At 50.1% G+C, this 22274-nt stretch overlaps 1 protein-coding gene across 1 annotated transcript; it reads right to left on the bottom strand.

Moving 5' to 3' along the window:
* Positions 1 to 5578: 5578 nt before the first annotated feature.
* On the bottom strand, positions 5579 to 7210 carry LOC309808754 (bone marrow proteoglycan-like; the record flags this gene model as incomplete). The annotated part of the gene is made up of 5 exons (XM_082629347.1): positions 5579 to 5637; positions 5842 to 5953; positions 6241 to 6255; positions 6481 to 6612; positions 6935 to 7210. The coding sequence occupies 5 exons, from the start codon at positions 7208 to 7210 to the stop codon at positions 5579 to 5581; spliced, it is 594 nt and encodes a 197-aa protein (XP_082485473.1).
* Positions 7211 to 22274: the final 15064 nt, after the last annotated feature.

Here is a 22274-nt window from a genome sequence, read left to right as displayed (position 1 = left end):
GGGCTGGTGGGGGCGGGGGGGGACAGTGGAGCTGATAAGAGGTTTGCTCTGTCCTCCCACCCTTGGGCCCTGCTCTCTGCTGGGACATCAGGGACCTGCCTCCTGCCATATGCAGGTGCCCAAACATCCTTGTATGCTCGAGAAAGCCCCAGATGACTACTGTCCAGGCATGATTCTCAGCACCCCTAAAGGGTCCCAGTCTGAACAATACTCTTTAGCCCCAGGAGCAGTCTTCCTCTGGTCAATATTCCAGCAAATGAAGTGGAGAATCCCAGGGAGAGGGAGACCACAGGAGAGGAGGTGGGAGATGAAGGGGAGACTCAGCCCTTCTGAGCTCTTATCTAGACCAAGTACGTTATGTGCATTGCATCCTTGAAAGCTCACCTTCCTAACCTCAGTCCCATGAAAATGTATGATTAGCCCTACTGCACAGATGTGAAAAATGAGATTCAGAGAGGGAAAGTGACTTGCCAAGGTTATGCAGGAAGTGGGGGAACTGGGATTTCTAAGTCTTTGGGGCTCCCAACATTCTCTACCCACCCCATCTCTCTCTCTCTCTCTCTCTCTCCCCCACCCTCCCTCCTTCACTCTCTTCCTCTCTCTCTCCTTCTCCCTCTCCCACCCTCCCTCCTTCACTCTCTTCCTCTCTCTCTCCTTCTCCCTCTCCATCTCTTTCTTATCTTTAATATGTGAAAAACTTATGCTCCTTCCTTTATGCTGTGGCTCTAGATCAAGTGTCTCAACCCTTGCACTATTACTATTTGGAGTCAAATCATTCTTTGTTGAAGGTTGGGGGAGGGGCTGTCCTGTGTCTTGTAGAAAGTTTAGCAGCATCTCTGGGTCTCTACCCACTAGATGTCAACCGTGCCTCCCCAGATCATGTCACTCAGAAATGTCTCCACACATTTTCAAATGTCCTCTGGAAAGAAAAAGTACCCCTGTTGAGGATCACTGATCTAGAACATGCTATTTTGTCCAACCTTGAGGCATATCTTTCTGGTGGGGAGGCAGCAGCTGGAATGGAAACCTTCCTGCAGAGTCATTCAGATGCTCTGTGGGCCAGCCTCCCCACACCACCCCGACTCCCCATCTCCCACCAGCCCTCTTTCATGACCAAGGTCAAGACTAAGGGGAAGGCACTTGCCTCAGTTGCAAAATTTAAGGGGACACTAAAGAACTCAGTAGTCAAGATAAATAAATATTTAATGCCATCTTTCTTAAAAATCAGAATCGATGTAAAGCTACCATGATGAACAAAACGTCAAAATATTAATCAACCAAGTTCCAGCCACATTCACTGCAATCCAAGGAGAGGCCAGCAAGCGCTGAGCCTTGATTTTGCCAGACATCACTGCCAAGAGCTTGGGGCCCTGTCAGGGTGGGTGACTCCACTCTGTGATATCCTAGCTGGGCAGTGCATATTTGTTCCTTGGATTCCAGCCCAGCCCTCCAGCGCTCAGGGCATCAGGGACAGGTCACCCAGAGGGTGAAAAGGCCTGGATTCCTTCCACTCCTCTGCCCTCTCAGGGGACCTACAAATGGAGAAGTATCTGAGTGGTCACTTCTGGGCCTGAATTCAGAGTAACGGTCTCGGCTGTTATCTCCCTGGCCCAACGGACGCAACCCTCAGCTTATCTACCTGACTTGGCGGTTGATTGTCTAATTCCAGGGCCCAAAAGCCTGGTCTCCAGAGTTCAAGCAGGAGACTTCCTTAGCTGGGGAGGGGTGGAAAACTAGCCCCCCTCCCCATTATTCTCCCCAGTCCTGGGGCCCAGGCCAGGGGCCTCATTTCACTCAGTGGTTGGGATGAGCAATAAGGTTGGCTACTCCCGTTGGCCAGCACCACGATAAGCTTTACAAGCGTTGTGTCATTTAAACGTCCCTTTATTACACATTAGGAAATGGCATCTCAGAGAACTTAAATAAGTTAGCCAAGATTACACAGCAAGTCAGAGACAGGCCTAAACCAAGACCTTTCGGCTCCCTAGTCACCCCCACGCCTGCCTTCCCTCTACTTCCTCTCTCTGGCCTGCCTCTCCCCGGGGTTGACCTTGGGCAAAGACATCCCAGGGACTTCAGGGCCCTGCTCAGTCACCACGGTGATGTCTGATGTAAAACTGGAAATAACTCTTTTTTTTTTTTTTTGGCCACGCCGTGCAGCATGTAGGATTTTAGTTCCCTGATCAGGGATTGAACCCACGCCCCTCGCAGTGGAAGCGCGGAGTCTTAACCACTGGGCCGCCGGGGAAGTCCGGAAATGACATTTTTGAAGGTCTACCACATGCCAAACACTATGCTTCATTAAGGCTTTCCCATCCATTATCCTACTTACTTAATCTTTACAATCATCCTGCCAATTAGACACTGCCATCCCAGCGCACAGACCTACCACACAAGCTCAGAGAGGTGAAATAACTTGCCCAAGCTCACACAACTAGTTAGAAGTGGCATGTCTGACCCTAGTCTGTTTGACTCCTACATCCTTGCTTTCTTTGATTCACCCAAATGTGTTACTCCCAGACTAGCCAATGGTGCCCACCTTTTCAGCATCCATGAAACGCCAACTCTCTGGCTTACTGTTTGCATCTATCTTCACAGGGGTTTCAAACTCTGTCTCTCGTCTCAAATGTCCATCCAGCCCCACGTTATGCAGAGGGCAGCATAGTGTGACGTCTTGATAGAATGGAATCACCATTCCAGGGTCAGCCCCTCTGGGTCTCAGTTTTCCCATCCATAAATTGAGGCTAAGGACAGGACCTACCTCAAATGAGATCAGCTCCAGTAAAGCCCTCAGAACAGCACCTGGCATGTGGAGCTGGGGGTAGCCCTTGTCAGGAAACTGAGACCGAACTGTGACCCTCATCAGCAAGTAAGCGCTGAGAGCTGCTTGAGCTCCCGCTCTGTGTCCGGCATGACGATGCAAGGAACACTAGGGTTACCATTGTAAAGACACAAGCTGAGCTTCCCAGAGCTTCGTTAGCGTCATTTTGGACAGGAAAAATACCACACAAGCCCTTATTTGGGGACATAAGGCCAGTCCTCTTATTTCATTGAAAGCTTTTTTTTTTTTTTTTTTTTTTGCAGTACACGGCCCTCTCACTGTTGTGGCCTCTCCCATTGTGGAGCACAGGCTCCGGACGCGCAGGCTCAGCGGCCATGGCTCACGGGCCCAGTCGCTCCACGGCATCTGGGATCTTCCCGGACCGGGGCACGAACCCATGTCCCCTGCATCGGCAGGCGGACTCTCAACCACTGCGCTACCAGGGAAGCCCTAAAGCTTTTCTTGAGGATGCATCTTTAACATGCATCCTGTAATGTGCACTGTAGCGTGCACTGCTTGAGGCGTTGTCACGGAGGGGATGCACCCACGTAACCCAGGCCAGGTCAAGATACAGGATGTTACCAGGAGCCCAAATGCTCCTTCATGCCCCCTCCTTGACATTAATCCCCCAAAGGAGACCTTTGTGGACTGGAAGTCACGCTTCTGTCACAAACCACTGCCAACAAGAGAGATTTGTGAGGAATAAAACAAGGTCTCACCTGAGCACAAAGTCTCCTGATACAGACACTGGCACCTATTTAGTGCTTAATACATGAGGGGTTTTAAAAAAGAGGGGATGTGCGTATACGTATGGCTGATTCACTCCACTGTACAGCAGAAACTCACACACCGTTGTAAAGCAGCTATACTCCAATAAAGATCAATAAACAATTAAATGAGAGATTTTGTTACTCTTTATTAGTAGTACTGGAATAAAGAGAAGCAATGCCTCCCCACACCAGAATACAAAGTCCATGAGGGCAAGGAGGGAACGTTCTCCCAGTGCACCCTCCACGGCACACAGCACAGGGCTGAACTCGTAAGAGTGTGTCAGAATTCCACCGTCACTGAAACCAAGAGAACAGCAGTTACAAAGGACCTCAGTGTGATTTCTATCTTTTTCAACTTCCTGTGCAACCTTGCGTAAGTAGCCTCTTCTATCTGGGCCACCAGATAGAACGGAATCCCTGGGGCCATCTGTACTTCTAAGAATTTGAGGAGCCCCGGAGGAAGTGGGCTTCGGAGCATTGATGCCTTACTTTCTGCTCACCTCCCCATTAGAGGGAGGGTTCAGAATGCCTTCCTTCCTCACCTCTGATTGGGACTCCCTCATCTCCAGCTGGGTTGGAGTCCGATGCCCCAAGATGAACCCAAGGGTAGATGAGTCTCTCGTGCCTCCCCTCTGTGCTCTGTCCCCATATGATCATGTCCTGGAAGCAGCCGACACTTCCAGACATGAAATCCTAATGGTTGAAAGAACACGCTCTGGAGATACTTGAATCACAGCACGGGTCACATTTAGATGTTCAGCCTTGGGTAAAAAAGCAGGTCATAACTCCTCTGAGCCTGGTTCTGTACAATGGGATAATAATTACTGATCAAACAAGGTCATCGGGCTTCCCTGGTGGCGCAGTGGTTGAGAGTCCGCCTGCCGATGCAGGGGACACGGGTTCGTGCCCTGGTCTGGGAGGATCCCACATGCCGCGGAGCGGCTGGGCCCGTGAGCCATGGCCGCTGAGCCTGTGCATCCAGAGCCTGTGCTCTGCAACGGGAGAGGCCGCAACAGTGAGAGGCCCAAGTACCGGAAAAAATAACAAAAAAAACAAAAAAACAAGGTCATCTTTGTAAGATGCCTGCCACAGCAGGGGGTACTTTGTGGGTGCACAATAAGAGGTAACAATTAGTAGATGCTGTTGTGCTTGTATTACAAACATCTGTATGTTCCCGAATGGCAGGGAGCTGTGTCTTGTCATATTCCCAAACCTTACACAGAGCTGGACCTATAGCAGTTTGTCTTATATTGAGATTCCCCGGAAACAGACCCTGAGGCAAGGATTTGAGTGCAAGTACTTTATATGGGAGGTGCTGGGACAGTCGTAGGGAAGAGGAGAGTTCATGTGGGGAAGAGAAGACAGCCAATAAAATGTGTGTTATAAAGCCAGCTACCTCAGTGGATAACTGGAAGTTAATCCCACTGGGAAACGCTGGGAAGCAGTGCCCGATACTTGCCCCAGAATTGTTCCACTTGAGGGGGCAAAGGACTGGGGTACTCATACACCCACTCCTGAGAGTTGTGGGCTGTTCCCAGGGACATGTTAATATCCTGGCACATTAAGGCGATCACAGGTTGTGGGAGAGGAAGAAAAGGCCCTCAGACGTGGAGATGCAAGTACAGTACATTGAGAATTCACCTTGAAAGTCTGGAGAGAGATGCGTGGTGTCCTGGCAGCACCTGCAATGCACGAGCCCGGTAATGGGGTGTCCTACGAAAAGAGCCACCTGAGCCCATTCCTCTGTCTCGGGCCACACAGACCCCACCCCATGCTCCATCCTCCTTGAGGGTGATAACTTCTGTTCCTTTTCATGAAAGACAGTAGGGTGGGGAGGTGTGGTCCTTGTATGGCAGAAAGCTCGTGGGTGGGGCTAAGCAGAGTAGATCCATGATTGGAAGAAAAAGAAATCAGTTTCAGGAAAACAATTTTATTGCTGGGGGCTGGAGGGGAGGGGATGGGAGGAGGCTGCCCACAAAGCTCCAGCTCAGTAGGAACAGATGATCGGGAGAGCCACGCCACAGGGAGCTCGACGCCAGTGGCCTCCTGTGAAGACGCAACAGGAAGGAGTCTCAGCCTCTTGTTCTCCCTGACTCAGCACCAGTAGGGCCTTCCCCTCTGCCTACCCCACACCTCAGTGGAGGTGAGTCTAAAGAGCCAGGAGGCCTCTCCTGTGCAGGGTCTGGCTCTTCCTGGAGCCTCCGCCCTCCCAGGCCTTGCCATTATTCACCCCCACTCCCACCACCTCACTTCCGGTGCACAGGGTCACACATCTACCAGCGCTGCCCCAGAGCTGGCCAGCAGCCCCGTATGCAAACTTCCAGAGAGTGCCATCAAGCCAGCAAAAGCGTGTGCAGCGACCCTAGGGGAGGCAAGAGGGAAAGAGGTGGGCTGGGACACGGGCAAAGGGAAAGCAGGCAGGCAGAGCTGGGACTATCCCTGCCTGACCCTCCCGCTGCCTGCCAGGCATTGGCCCTTAAAGGACCGCTGGACCACAATGGACACAGTCCTGGTCAACTGAAATGTAGATCCACAGTGCTTGTCACCATCACACTCTATGCATTCCAGTGACACCCCCATCCTTTTGGCTCTAACAAGAGGTAGGGCAGGAGTTCCAACCCCACCCTACAGACGAGGAACAAGGCTCACGGTCTTGCCCAGGTCCTATAGACAGTCAGAGACTGAGCAGAACTCGCACCTAAACACCCTGATTCTAAATGCTTGGCTGTTCCCGATGCCTAGGCAGCCCCCTTGTTGTCTCACCCAGGTGTCCATCTATCCCCAGTTCTTCAGGGGATTGTAGAGGAGAAGCACAGACAAATCTGCAGCAGGTTGAACATGGGCTGGGGTCAGGGGGTGCCCCCCACTGAGACCTGGGACCCCTCTTACCCAGCCGGTGACCTGGCCTCTGATCCAGACTTGGCCCTGGTTGATCTGTCTGACTAAGCACTGGATCTGGTAATTAAGGCTGAAGTTGTGGATGCAGATGAGTCTGCCCCGGTAGCACCTCTGGCACGTCAACTGCGGGGCAGAATGAAAGAGGAAGAATGGAGTGCCTGTCCCACAGGAATTCACGTCACCTTAGTCCTGGGTGTCTAAGTCTCCAAAACTCACCCGCCACCCCACCAGCCCCACAGACATTTGAAGGCTGGAGATTAAGATGAAACTTCTGTTTCCGCATGACCCTCACCTCTTACCCCCAACACCTCTGCGGGTCTCAGCCTCTGCTAACACCCCCAGGGTCCTCAGTGCGGAAAATGACCAGCGACACAGAGGCTGGAGCCACCAGCTCCCCATCGCCGGCCACTCACCTGAGCATGAATAAAATTCAGGGCCTCCCCACCAGGAGGAAGCGGCAGGTCTTGCATCCAGGGATGCCCTCCAGTTTTACTGTGTCCTCATCCTTAGGACCCTGAAGGTCCCTGTCTACCTCATCCAAGGCTGCGATGGACTCAACAGCCCCCTCTTCCCTGGGGGCATCTTCACTTCCAGAGCCCCTGTCTTCCTCTTCCTCTAGCAGCATCGGCTCCTCCACAGGGACCCCCTTTGCCTCACTTTCTGGCACCTCCCCAACCTGAGGCAGGGTGTCATCTCCCAAGGGGCTCCCAATGTTGGACATTTCAGTTCCTGGCAAGAAGAAAGGCCTAGTGCCCCTCCTTCACATCTTCCCCTCTTCCTCCCCAGAACCACGGACAGCTCCCTCCTGGCCCCAGGCATTTGCAAGCAGAGCCCTGGAAGAAGAAGAACCCGGAACAGAGCCCACTCCACCCCAGGAGAAGCCAACCTCCCACATGAGGTCCTGGTGGTGACGGGCATGAACTTAGAGTCAGGCAGTTGTGGGTTTTGTTCTGGTTCCATCATCTACTAGCTTTAGTTCTTCATTTGTGACATGGGTATAGCACACCACATACCTCATGGGGATGCTATGAGGATTAAAGGAGATAAGGCATAGAAAACGCTTAGCACAGCACACTCGGTGAGCTCAAAGTAAAAGAAGTGATCATTTGATCATCGTTTGCATCTTGCAGAAAGGACAACATTGAGACCGTCACAGTAGAACCAAGACTGCAGACATGCAGATGCCCTGAGGAATCCCTTCAACTCCAGCCCTAGAGTCCCCGCTCCTTTCTGTGCAGAGATCCTGAAATAGGGGATGGCCAGAGAGGAAGGGGGTTATGTGACTCTGACCGTATAAACTATAGAAAGGAGTCAAGTAGAGAAAGAAAGGCTGAAGGTCAAGGAGACTTTCTCAGATGAAGAGCTGAAACTGTCCCAAGTAGAAGAGCCAGAAGTAGGTGGAGTTCCATTTTGGCTTTATCCTGCAATGGAGAGCAGAGTTGGACACACACACACACATACACAAGAGCCACACCATTAGGGGACCTTGAGAGGGAGGTGGAGAAAGAGAAAGCATGAATAGAAGTCAAGATGGGATGGAAAAGCTACTGCTGTGCCCACGCCCTGATGCTCTAGGACACTGAGACCTCTTTCTGAATAGAGTGAAGCAGACCATGAGGGGCAGCCAAGGCTGACTTTCCTGTGGGCTTGGATGGGAAGAAGGGAGTATTACCTTTCTTTGTTTGTACTTAATGGTCTCCGCAGAGTCTACGAAAAAAGAGAGGATCAAGACAACATGATTGTTGGCCTTCTTAGGAACTCGCAGCCCTTGGAAAGCATGTCTCCTCTTCAAAGCTCAGAAAGCCACACACACCCTCGCATCCTCCATGCTCTGCCTTCCCCAGCCAAGGAGAGCTTTCACAGAGCTCAAAAGAAATGTGATAGGCTGAGGCTGAGAAGTCCTGACCCTGCTGACATCTGAGAGCCACACACAGTCCCAGCCAGCCCTCTAGAACCTCTCAGCCTGAGTCAGGCACCTCCCAGGAGATTGAACATTTACTTAGGACCAGCTCCACTGCAACAGGGAAGGCACGCACTAGCCCAGAGCTCTTCCTGGGTCCCGAGGCGCACCCCAAACTATGTCCTCCTTCACTCCATCCCACAATGATGCTTTATATAGGAGCTTTGTAGGAAGTTCTCCAGAGGCAGGAGGGTTTGCCTCACAGCCTGAGGGAGATGGGAGGGCTGAAAAGAACCATTTCTTCACATCTCTGGGAGCCCATTCATTCTCTCCTGACACCCCTTTCAGGAACCTGGGGGCCATTCTGGGCTTGCTCTGGGCCAGTGGTTCTTATCCTGGGCTGCACTTCAGAATCTCCTAGGGAGTTTTCCAAAATACACAGCTCTCCTGCTTTACTGATGGGGATGTGACTGCCACAGATATTTTGGAAACACATCTGTCAATATCTATTAAAATTAAAAGTGTACAGATCAGGACTTCCCTGGCGGTCCAGTAGTTAATACTCCATGCTTCCACTGCAGGGGGTGGGTGTTCCATCCCTGGTTGGGGAACTAAGAGCCCACATGCCACAAGGGGCAGCCAAAACAAAAAAACGTGCATAGATCATTTGATCCATTTGAGTTTTTGGACATTATCCTTTGGAAATAAAAGTACCTATAAATAAAGACACTTTTACAAAGTTGGGTATTGCTTTACCATTTACGGACATCAAAACAACCCATATCCATCAGTGGAGCATTGAGGAAAATGTGGCTCATCTATTCTACAGAATATAATGTGACTCTTGTTTGTTTGGTTGTTTGGTTGGTTGGTTTTTGGCCGTGCTGCGCAGCTTGCGGGATCTTAGTTCCCCGACCAGGGATCGAACCCAGGCCTCAGCAGTGGAAGTGCAGAGTCCTAACCACTGGACCTCCAGGGAATTCCCCAGAATATAACGTGACTCTTTAAAGAAGATATGGACCTATATCTGTAAACCTGAAGAGATGTGTATGCTGTACTGTGAAGTGAAAAAAGAAAAGCAAAATACAGAGAAATACTTACAAAAGTATGAGAATACTTTTGTAAAGAAAAAAAACATATGTGAGTATCTATCTGTGAGTTTCCTTTACATAACCACAGACTGCAGAGCTGGCGTACTAAACGGGATTCACACCAGCCTGCTTACTTTGGTGGCCTCCAAGAGTAGATGAAGCAAAGGGAAGAAAGGGGAGGGAGATTGTTGTTTTCCTTCTTTTTATAGCTCTGCATGTTTCAATGGTTACGATGTGTGTACTCACTCTGAAATTTTGCAAGAGACCTTATTAATGATTTTAAAAATACACAAACCCCTAGGGACTTTCCTGGTGGCACAGTGGTTAAGATTCCGAGCTCCCAATGCAGGGGGCCCAGGTTCGATCCCTGGTCAGGGAACTAGATCTAACATGCATGCTGCAACTAAGAGTTCACATGCCACAACTAAGGAGCCCACATGCCACAACTAAGGAGCCCACCTGCTGCAACTAAATAAATAAATAAATAATTTAAAAATACACAAACCCCACCTTGGGAAATTTTGATTGGCTAGTAGATCTAGAGTGGAGGGCAGACGTATGCCTTTTTAAAAAGCTTCCCAGGGCCTCCCTGGTGGCGCAGTGGTTGAGAGTCCGCCTGCCGATGCAGGGGATACGGGTTCGTGCCCCGGTCTGGGAGGATCCCATATGCTGCGGAGCGGCTGGGCCCGTGAGCCATGGCCGCTGGGCCTGCGCATCCGGAGCCTGTGCTCCGCAATGGGAGAGGCCACAACAGTGAGAGGCCCGCATACCGCAAAAAAAAAAAAAGAAAAAAAAAAAAAAAAAAAAAAAAGCTTCCCAGCTGATTCTGATGGAAAATGTATCTGAGAATCACTGTCCTGGGGATGTCTGAGCACAGGAAATGTTCACATCTGTCTAACCCCACTTTCCTTCAAAACTTAGCCACTCAGTTGGCCAGTGTACCAGCCTTGATTATGGTAACATTTACTGCACATTTTAAACCTCTGTGCACTGCATCTATTACCTCACTTACAACAGCCTAGTGTGCTAGGTAGGTGATATCTCCGTGGTTCAGGTGAGAAATCCAAGGCTCCATGCGGCTCCTAACCCACTCCCCACACCCCCTCCCCATATTGGATCAAACTCCATGTGTTTGTCCTTCAGAGTGCTTTCTGGAGTTAGTCATTCTCTCTTTATTGTGAAATTATCTGGTCAATGGGTCAACATCTATCTCCCTCCCTAGACTACAAGTTCCTGGATAGCAGAGACCATGTCCGTTTACTCACCTTTGTAGCCTTGGTGCCTACACATAGTAGTGCCTGCACATAGTAGGTCCTCAGTAAACATTGTTGAATGCATAAACGAATGAATACTTAAGCAAATTGCTCAGGTAAATAAGTTGGGATTCAAATCCAGTTCTCTCTGGCACCAAATTTCTCTTCCCTTCCATGTGCCTGTTGTATGTCAAAAACTAGGCTGTCTAGGTGGAGACAAAACACAGTAAATTATAATCCTTGCCCTCAATTTGCTTGCAATCTAACTGGTAAGGGGAGACACATCCCGATAAAACAAGAGGAGATGGGTTAAGACCCAAGCTAAGAGGCACTCTCTGCTGATTCAGAAGAAATTCCAGAGTGGAAGAGTGTAGGTAAGGCTCTAGGAAAACAAGGAGCTGAGTCTCATCTGGATGGATTTGTGGTGAACAGAAGGGAAGGAAACAGGTGGTCCGGGTAGAAAGAAGGGCATGAGGAAGGTGTGCAAGTGGCATGTGCACAGGACAGGGTCCTGTCAGAACTAAAGTCAATAATAGTATGCACCTTGGAAGAGGGTGGGAAAAACAGGGAACCAGTACATCCCATCTTGAGCCAAGGATGGAGATATCCTTCTCCTGTATCCACTGACTTAATGAGACAGACACAGGAATAAGGGGATGACTCAACGAGAGCCAAGACAGGAGCTCTGAGCTGCGTTCTGCTCACTCCCACCCCGGGCCGCCCCGGCAGGGCCACTTTACATGTGTGTGGAGAGAGCTATTACAGCCAGACAAGGACAGGATGGAGCCGACTCTTAGAGCCCAGTTGGTGGCTTGGCACTGGCTTGTTTCTGGTCACACCATGCGGCTTGCGGGATCTTAGTTCCCCCGACCAGGGGTCGAACCAGTGCCCCCCGCAGTGGAAGCACGGATTCTTAACCACTGCACCGCCGGGGAAGTCCTGGGAAGTTCTCCTTTAGGTCACACAATCCACAGTCTGAAATCCACAGCTAAGTGAACACAGAAATTCCATTTCCTTGACATCCAGTGGAGGTATAGAGCAGTGGCTGAGAGTGTCGGTTCTGGAATCAGACAGTCCCAGTTTGAATTGAGACTCTACCACTTAGTAGCTGTGTGACACTGGACAAGCTTCTTAACCTCTCTGTACCTCATTGTCATTGTTCATAAAGTGGGGATAACAACATCTGCCTCGCTGGGAACGAATGAGATAGCACATTTGCAGCAGACACGCCGTGAGCTGCACAGCCTCCTCCTTGCCTTCTGGCTTCTGGGATTCCATTTCCTATGGATCTTGGTGGGGGCCAGGCCTCTTATTATTGAAGACAAATGTGACAGATAGATTCCCAGCTTCCTTCATAGCTAAGGCATACGACTAGGCTCCATCACATAGAAGCATCTATTCAAGACTTCGAATACAGCTAGGGACCAAAAAGTGGGGGCCATGAAGACCTCTCTCTGGTGGTAGTAATGATGAGACTGAGTTCCTGGGGACCTCCCTGGTGGTCCAGTGGTTAAGAATCCACCTTCCAATGTAGGGGACGTGGGTTAAATCCCTGGTCGAGAAACTAAGATCCTACATGCCACGGGGCAACTAAGCCCACGCGCTGCAACTACTGAGCCCGCACGCCAAAACTAGAGAGCCTAAGTGCTGCAACTAAGACCCAGTGCCGCCAAAAATAAATAAATAAAATATTTTTTAAAAAAGAGAGATTGAGCTCCTGGGGCTGCAGTGGTCATAGGGCTAGAGGACAGACCCAAGGTCCAAGCCTTACAGCACCCCGGGTACCAGCCACAAGGTCTGAATCTCAGCAGCAGCAGTGGGATCTTCCCCAGACCTGATCTGTGGCCTGGTTTTGGCCTCACACCTGGTCCTCTAAGCCCTTCCTGCAAACTTATGATCTACCCGCTTTCCTTTTTTTTTTTTATAATATTTATTTATTTATTTTGCTGCATCAGGTCTTACTTGCAGCACACAGGATCTTCGTTGAGGCATGTGGGATCTTTCATTGCAGTGCATGGGCACTTCGTTGTGGCACACGGGCTTCTCTCTAGTTGTGGCACGCGGGCTCTAGAGCACGCAGGCTTAGTTGCCCCGGGGCATGTGGAATCTTAGTATCAAACCCACATCCCCTGCATTAGAAAGCAGATTCTTAACCACTGGACCACCAGGGAAGTCTCAACCCCATTTCCTTATTTTTATTTTTATTATTTGGCTGCGTTGGGTCTTCGTTGCTCCCTGCAGGCTTTCTCTAGTTGCAGCGAGCACGGGCTACTCTTCGTTGTGGTGTGCGGGCTTCTCATTGCGGTGGCTTCTCTTGCTGCGGAGCACGGGCTCTAGAGCGCAGGCTCAGTAGTTGTGGCGCTTGGGCTTAATTGCTCCGTGGCATGTGGCATTTTCCCAGACCAGGGCTCGAACCCGTGTCCCCTGCATTGACAGGGAGATTCTTAACCACTGCGCCACCAGGGAAGCCCCCCATTTCCTTTTGATAAATTCGTTTTTCTCTCAGATCAGCCAGGGAGAGTTTCTTTTGCCTGCCACTAAAAGCCCTAACAGATACAGCATTTAGCACAGAAACTGGCATTCAGTTATTGCTCAACAAATGACAGCTACTTGTGTAAGTGACTGAGGTCTTTGGGCTGACCCACATTAATCAAGTTCTCAAGAGACCAATGTCTACATCCGGTACCAATGATATAATTTAGGTTGACCTATATCCGCAAGGGACCCACTTAGGGCCCTCTGATCAGCATGTTCTCTCCCTGCATCCCAAGCTACAGTGTGCTCAGTTTACCTGGATTTTGAATGGAAGCAGAGAGCTGGAGGTCTCGGGGCCCAGTGCCTTTCAGCCTCAGGCCTGCCTTCTTCCCCCAAGAAGTGTTGGACAAACATTGCAAGATCCTGAGTCTTAGGAATCCCCCTTTCTACCTCCCAAAGTTACTCCAGAGCTTGGATGACCCTAAACAGACTCAGTCATCCATTTCCATATCAGCACTCCCATGGGGGATCCCAGCAGACAACCCCTGTATTTCATCTTTCCTGATCTCATTCTCAGGGACTCATCCCAACTTTAGGCTCATGGGAGAGCTTGCTGTAGCCCCGGTACAGCCTGTGCAGGGGCAGACCTGGCACTGAGGCATCTGCCCTGCCACAAATGTGCACACGTGTCTACAGGGCGCTGAGCAGAGGTCACCTTGGCGAAGGTGGCCAATACCGAGGAAGTCTGGTTTATGTCCCTCCCATGACCAACACAGAGCAGCTTGAAGGTAGAAAGCACTGCAGCTCCAAATACCCAACTCACACTGCTCAGCCCTCATCTCCACTTGCACCCTCCCCACACCCTGCCCCAGGGTTTATCAACCTAGAAACGATGAATGGATTCCAGGGGCCATGAACTCTGCAAACATAGACAACATATGGTGTGATGTTTCTAGGGTGAGTGTTCAAACCATCCATAAGATGGCTCTATGGCCTCCCAAAAGGCAAAGGAACTTCTCACTTTACTGGATGATCTGTTCTCAAATTGCCAGGAATGACCTCCATCCTTCTCCACCAAAAACGTCCTCCTTGGCTCTCGTAATCAGCGGACTTCTAAGACGTCCCTGAAGATCCTTCTCCCACTCCCGTACACATATGGTGCATAATCCCTCGGACTGCACATAGGGACAGAGGATGGATTTTACTCCTATGGTTGTGTTATATTATATGGCACAGTTGACCTTATGAAAGGGAGAATATCCCGGATGAGTCTGATCTAATCAGGCAAGCCCTTTAAAGTGACTGGGCTCTTTCTGAAGTCGGAGGTTACAAACATGAGCAGGATTCAACCCAAGGGAGGCTCTCCATTGCTGGCTTTGAGGACGGAGGGCAAGGAATGTGGAGCAGCCCCCATGTGACAGCCAGCCAGGAACAGCAGAAGGAACAGAATTTTACCACAACCATGTGAGCTTGGAAGAGGACCCTGAACTCTAGATGAGAACACAGCTCAGCCGACACCTTGATTTTAGCCTTGAGAGATGCTGAAAAGAAAATCCAGCCTTGCCATGCCCACACTTCTGACCTACAGAACTATGAGCTAATAAATGTGTGCTGTTTGAAGTCACTAAATCTGTGCCAATTTGTTATGTGGCGTAGAAGACACATACAACCCTCGAGGCCCATTTCCTTCCCCGGATGAAACTTACAGTTAGTGCAATTGATGGTGGGGGATTGATTGGCACAGGGGAGTGTCCCAAAGGAATGGACTGGAGGACCTTCTAAAGAACCCAGGGAAAGAAGGTCAGGAAATATGGACAGGGAGAAAGGGAGGTTTGATTCCAGCCAGAGGTCCCACCACCCTTCCCCTCAGACCATAAGAGGCTGGTTAGCCTCTTCTAGCTCCAAGTTCTGCCCTCAGAGAAGCAATGAGCTGCAGGAGCCAGAACTTCAGAGCTGATCAACTGCCTGCTGCCTGGGCTTAGCCAACATCTCCCTGGGGGCAGATAAGAGGTGGTGAAAGGACTAACATCACCCCAGGGTAAGCAGCCCAGGAGACAGAGACCTGGGCCTTTGCTCTGTGAAATCAACCTTGATTTACAGCTCCTTTGACACTTCCCCCTTTAGGTGCCCCAACAATTGACATAGACCAAGGCCTGGGCTGCTAGGGCTGGAAGGGCCTTTAGAGTTGACCCAGTCCAGTCTCCATGCCTAAGATATGGAGGACTCAGATGTCCTGATTCCCAGTTCAGTGCTTTTCCTTCGCCCTTGGTGAGAGAACCCCCCTTGGCCTCCAGGCATCTCCTCTCCCAGGGACTGTGTACACACAGCAAGGTTAGAAGGAATTCGTCTTTGCAGTCAGTGCCCATCCCCCACCCCACCTTCCACCTTCAATACTTCCCCAGACCGTCTAATTCTCTCCATCTGTGCTGCCACCTCCTTAGCCCAAGCTGCCAACCTTTGATAACGTACATCCGAGCCCATCACCCCCATGCTTGCTATGCAGTGTCTTCCTTCTGTGCTAGCAGTCCATCCAAACTCATTACCATTGCCTTCAAGGGCCTCCATGGTCTGGCTCTTGTCTACTTGTCCAACCTCGCTGGTGTGTGTGACCCTTGTCATACTGGTTTCTGCTCCATTGGCCAAGTTAAAGTTTGGTACTGGCTCCTTCTCATCTAGCGGGTCTCGGCTCCAAGGTCGCCTCCTCAGAGAAGTCTTCTCTGATGACTCTTTCTAAAGAAGCCCACTCTGGGGACTTCCCTGGGGGCTCAGTGGTTAAGAATTCACCTGCCTATGAAGGGGATACGGGTTCGCGCCCTGGTCAGGGAAGAGCCTACGTGCCGCAGAGCAACTAAGCCCCTGTGCTGCAACTACGGAGCCTGCGCTCTAGAGCCCACAAGCCACAACTACTGAAGCCCGTGCGCCTAGAGCCCGTGCTCCACAACTAGAGAAGCCACCACGATGAGAAGCCCATGCACCTCAACGAAGAGTAGCCCCTGCTTGCTGCAACTAGAGAAAGCCCGCGTGCAGCAATGAAGACCCAACGCAGCCAAAAGTAAAATTAATTAATTAATTAATTAATTTAATTTAATTTTTTTAAAAAGCCCACCCAACCCATTCGCATATCTAGTTACACTGGTGCACATCATTCATTTACTTCCATCAGAACAGTTGCCAAAGTGATACAATCTTGCTCTTTCACTGGTTTCTTGTTTACTGTCTGTCTTTCCCAGTAGGAAGTAAGTTCTAAGAAAACAGGGACCTCATCTTTCTTGCTCACTGTCTAGAACTCTACCCAGATCATAGAAGGAGTTTTTCAATTAGTTGATTAATCAACTTGAAATTTACTTCCTGGAGAAAGTCCAGCTGAGTTAAAGTCAAAGTCCATTCATTTCAATTCTACAGGTGTCTTTCTGAGCCCCACCTGCCATGGACACAGTCGTGGGCCAGGCTCTGTGCGCTGGGTCATACATTCATTCTTTCAGTAAATACTCAGAGGTGGTCTCTAATCTCAGGGAGGCTTCATGTAACTGATAAAGCAAGACAAACAAAATGAACCTCTTAGTAAAACAAGGCACTGTATTGAGTGGACACTTAGAAGGATAAAACTTTCACTTGCTAGAAGATACCAATTTTCCGGGCTACCAGAGTCACATTAAGGGCAAGGGCAGGCAGAGAGGGCTTCCTTGTAAAGGCGTTCCTTGGCCTGGGCTCTGAAGGATTGACAGACAGGAGAGGAGAGGCAGAAGAGAAGTAGGAGGCATTCTAGGAGCCAAACCATGGCCCTGAACTGCTGGAATTTGAGCCAGGATATGGAGGATTGGTGTTTCCTGGAGGTTGTCAAAGAACGAGGTGGGTTCGTTTCTCGGCACCAAAGCCAAGCTCCTCCAATGAGCAGTGTAGACTTGCTGGCCAGTTCGTCAACCCCCTCGACTCCTTACACCATAGTAATCTGGTTTCTGCCCACCCCGCATTGCTCCACGGAAACTACTCTTGCCAAGGTCCCCACTGACCACCTAATTGCCAAACCCAACAGACATTCTTCAGTTCTTGTCTTCTTTGACCTCTGCAGTGCCTGATACCTCTTTACTTCCTCCTTCTTAAAAACAGCCTCTTTTCTTAACAACTTCTCTAGCCATGCCTTCCCAATTTCTGCTGGTGGGCTCCTCTTCCTCTTCTGGAATTTTAAATGTTGGCCATCACCTGGTTTCTTTTTCTTTTTTTTTTTTTTTTTGCGCTACGCAGGCCTCTCACTGTTGTGGCCTCTCCCATTGTGGAGCACGGGCTCCGGATGCGCAGGCCCAGCGGCCATGGCTCACGGGCCTAGCCACTCCGCGGCATGTGGGATCTTCCCGGACCGGGGCACGAACCCGTGTCCCCTACATCGGCAGGCGGACTCCCAACCACTGCGCCACCAGGGAAGCCCAATCCCCTGGTTTCTTGGTACCCTTTTTTCCTAACTCTACACATGCTCCATGGGTTATCTCATCCACCCCCGCATCTCAAGCTATGCAATATATACAGATCACTCCCAAACCTTCATCTCCAGCTCCAGACCTGCTCCTCACCAGGTTTGGTCCACAACTGAAGACTCACATATACAGCCACCAAATAAGCCTCCCAACTTGGATGTCCCATGCGCATTATGAATTCAACATGTCAGACTGACTCGTCACATACACACGTGCACACACACACACACACACCCCTACACAAAACTGCTCCTCTTCTTGTGGTCCCTTTCTCAGGGGGAATCATCACCTTGCACCCAAACCCCCAAGCCGGGACTCTGGGGCCACCTTCCACAATCTTCTCATCACCACACATTCACGGTCATAGTGGTCCTCCTTCCGCATCTCGTCTACCCACCCAACCCCACTTCCCCTGCTGCTCTCCTAACCAACTGCTGACTGTCTTTCACCTGGATCACTTCAGTGGCTCTCAAATCACTTTCCCTTCCTCCTCTTACCATAACCTCCCCCATCTCTTTTTTTTTTTAATTTATCTATTTATTTATTTGTTTTTTAAATTTTGGGCTGCATTGGGTCTTCGCTGCTGTGTGCGGGCTTTCTCTAGTTGCAGCGAGCGGTGGGGCTACTCTTCACTGTAGTGCTCTCATTGCAGTGGCTTCTCTTGTTGCAGAGCATGGGTTGTAGGCACGCAGGCTTCAGTACTTGTGGCACATGGGCTCTAGAGCACAGCCTCCGTAGTTGTGGCGCACGGGCTTAGTTGCTCCGCGGGATCTTCCCGGACCAGGGCTCGAACCCATGTCCTCTGCATTGGCAGGCAGGTTCTTAACCACTGCGCCACCAGGGAAGTCCACCCCTCACCCCCACGTCTCTGATACATTGTCTGTCTGCTGCCAAAATGAGCTCCTAAAACCCGGAGCTCATCACACAAACACTTTTCAATTACTTCTTCTTGCTCTTGGGCAAATACTTTCTTCCTGATCTGGCCCCTCCTTACCTCAACTTCAGCACTATTGACATTTGGAACTGGATGCTTCTTTGTTGCAGGGGGATGTCCTGTGCAGTGTTGGGTGTTTAGCACAATGTCCTCACCCTCTAGATGCCAGTAGTACCTTTCCCCCAAGTTGTGACGATCAAAAATATCTCCAGATGTTGCCACATGTCCCCTTGGGGGCAGACTTGCCCCCTAGTTGAGAGCCACTGGTCTACAACCTCAACTCTCCAAACACACACACACACACACACACACACACACACACACACACACACCACTCTGCTCCAATCATACTGAACGCCCTGCTATTTCCCTAATATTCTGTGAGCTCTCAGATACCATTTCCTCTGCCCAGAATGCCCTTTCCTCTCTAACCACTATGCAAACCCTCCTCTTCTACTAAGTCTCAGCCAAAGATCAACTCTTCCAGGAAGCCTGCCCTGATTCTCCCAGAGAGAAGTAGAAAGGAACCTCATGGGGTTTAACTCGAGCCCCGCCCCTATCCCATCTCATGGCAACTGTCTTCTTGCTGTCTCCCCAGAAGACTGGCAGCGTTGCCTTTCTCACCTGTGTACCTCTGGTACCTGCAGTGTCCTGGAAACATACCAAAGGCTCAATTCGTGTTTGCTGAATAAGCGCATGAATGATGAAAAGAAAGTTTTGTTTAAGATGAGTTGAGCAGATGCTCCCTGACGTGAGATCTTAAGCAGGAATTTTAAGGACAATAACAACAGCAGCATTTAGCATTTGAGAAACACTTTCTTTCTTTTCTTTTTTAAGTATTTTTGGCCACACTGCGTGGCCTATGGGGTCTTAGTCCCCTGACAAGGGATGGAAACCGCCCCCCTGCAATGGAAGCACAGTCTTAACCAATGGACCACCAGGGAAGTCCCAGGAAGCACTTTCTGCGTGTTAAGTGTTTTGCGTGTTCCATAGCATTTAATCTTCTAAACAACTGTATCAGACAAGTACCACTGTCATCTGTAAATTATAGACAAAAAGACTGAGGCTCAGGATGGTGAAGTTGCCTACCAGGTAAGCATCAAAGCCAGGATTTGAACGGAGAGCCTGAGCTCTTATCCTCCACACCTCACTTCCCCGTAGTGGTGACTAATTAGCTCAAAGCAACGTGAGTGGCACTCAAGCCACCCTGTAAGTTAGTGGGGCAGGTGATAATACAGGAAATATGAAGAATGTGCTCCTTGGGATTCAAAGGATCCTGGGGCCATTCCTGGCTCTGTCACTCGTGAGCTGGCCCACCACGTGAGCTTGGTAGGTGCCTCATCTCCCGTTCTCTGTCTGCCCATCTGCAAGTTAAGGATGAGAACCTCACAGGGTTTGGGGAGGACTCACTGAGTAGGTGGTTGTACAAGAATCTAATCTGACACATGGTAGGTCCTGAACAAACAATCCTAAATACTCTCCCCATTTTAGAAATAGAGAAAGCAAGGCTCAGAAAGGTTAAGTGATGGTCCAAATTTCATGGACTGGCAAACGACGGAACTTGAAAAAAAGAATTCTAGGGGCTTCCCTGTTGGCGCAGTGGTTGAGAATCTGCCTGCCAATGCAGGGGACACGGGTTCGATCCCTGGTCTGGGAAGTTCCCACATGCCGTGGAGCAACTGGGCCCGTGAGCCACAACTACTGAGCCTGCGCGTCTGGTGCCTGTGCTCCGCAATGAGAGGCCTTGACAGTGAGAGGCCCGCTCACCGCGATGAAGAGTGGCCCCCGCTCGCCGCAACTAGAGAAAGCCCTCGCACAGAAACGAAGACCCAACACAGCCAAAAATAAATAAATAAATTAATTAATTAAAAAAAAAAAGAATTCTAATGAGCAGATATTTTCTGAGCATCTTCGACGTACTCAACACTGCATGGGACCAGTCACAGACACCACCAAGAGGAGCCAGGTCCTGAGCACCTGGGGATATAGCTCTGCTCTCCCAGCTGGAAGCTCAGAGCCATGATGGAGGTTCAGTTGGTGGGAAGAGCCCTGAACTGGGGTCTCACAGAAACAGCAGGGGAGCTAGTGCCTGTGCAGTGAGGGCCTATGGATACAAGCTGACTCGCTGATTTGGTAATGAGTGGGAAAGGCAGTTGGTCATGGTGATTGGCGTAATGGGCTTTCACGTTTGCTGGTCTAGCGCCAGGCTGGACACACACACCAACCCTGAAGCAGCTTCTGTCAGGCACCAGAAAGACTCCTAGAGATGACTGAGGGATCCTGCGGTGAGAGAGGGTTTGTGTACCTCAGGGTCTTCCCCCCAGATAGACCTCCTCTCTCTTGACCGGCTGTGGAGGGACAGCATTCTGATGCTAAGGATGGATGCATCTTTCCATCCCCTTGTTGACAAAGAAATTAATCAATGGTCAATCTAAGAAGAAAATAGAAATTTTAATTTTTTTATATTTATTTATTTGACTGCATTGGGTCTTAGTTATGGCATGCGGGATCTTTTTAGTTGCAGCGTGCGGGATCTTTGTTTTAGTTGCAGCATGCGAACTCTTAGTTGTGGCATGTGGGATCTAGTTCCCTGACCAGGGATCGAACCGGGGCCCCCTGCATTGGGAGCATGGAGTCTTAGCCACCAGGACACCAGGGAAGTTCCAGAAATGGAAAATTTTATTCGAGCCAACCTGAGGGTTATAACCCAGGAGACAGTCTTTCAGAAAGTTCTGAGGTCTGTTCCACCTGTTAGGGATCAAAGCAATGACATCAGTTTTTGAGACAAAGGGTTATATGTCAAATGACGTATTATTGACAGTTTACACCATCCAGATCTACACGTACAGTGAGTAGTGGGTCGTGGGTCATTGTGACCCCTTACAAGATCAAGAAGGAAGGTTATCTCCTAAGGAGGTCTGATTAATGCAGATGCACAACACACATCTTCATTAGGAGAGGGAGGAGGCCCAGATGGGCTGAGAACATTTTTATGTTTAAATCTTTCTTGTCATAAAATATAAATTTTATTTCATCACCTCCCCCAACATGATACTCCCAGAAATACCCCAAACTTCTCCAAAGCCTCCTGGCTCAAGTCACCCTGAGGTTTCCACAGGCAAGTCCCTGCGGGTGGGGAACGGAAATCTCAGGGTGGTGGAAGGTTAAAGAGGCTCCTTCCTTCCTTCAAACATGCATTCATTCCTTCCCTCTTTCCTTCCCTTCTTCTCTTCTCTCCCTTTCCTTTCCCCTTCCTCCCTCCCTCCCAGCTTTCCTTCCTTCCTTCTTTCTCTCTGTAATTGTCTCTATCTCTGTCTTTGTCTCTATCTCTGTCTGTCTTTCTTTTCTTTTTTAAAAAAATTTTTTGGCTGTGTTGGGTCTTCGTTGCTGCGCGCGGGCTTTCTCTAGTTGAGGCGAGCAGGGACTACTCTTTGTTGCGATGCGCGGGCTTCTCATTGTGGTGGCTACTCTTTGTTGCGGAGCACGGGCTCTAGGCGCACGGGCTTCAGTAGTTGCAGCACAGGGGCTCAGTAGTTGTGGCCCACGGGCTCTAGAGCGCAGGCTCAGTAGTTGTGACGCACGGGCTTAGTTGCTCCACAGCATGTGGGATTTTCCCGGACCAGGGATCGAACCCGCGTCCCCTGCATCGGCAGGCAGACTCTC

The sequence above is a fragment of the Mesoplodon mirus genome, assembly GCF_964341445.2.
Source record: "Mesoplodon mirus genome assembly, chromosome: 7".
Lineage (NCBI taxonomy): Eukaryota > Metazoa > Chordata > Mammalia > Artiodactyla > Ziphiidae > Mesoplodon > Mesoplodon mirus.
This window is presented reverse-complemented; position numbering and strand designations above follow the sequence as displayed.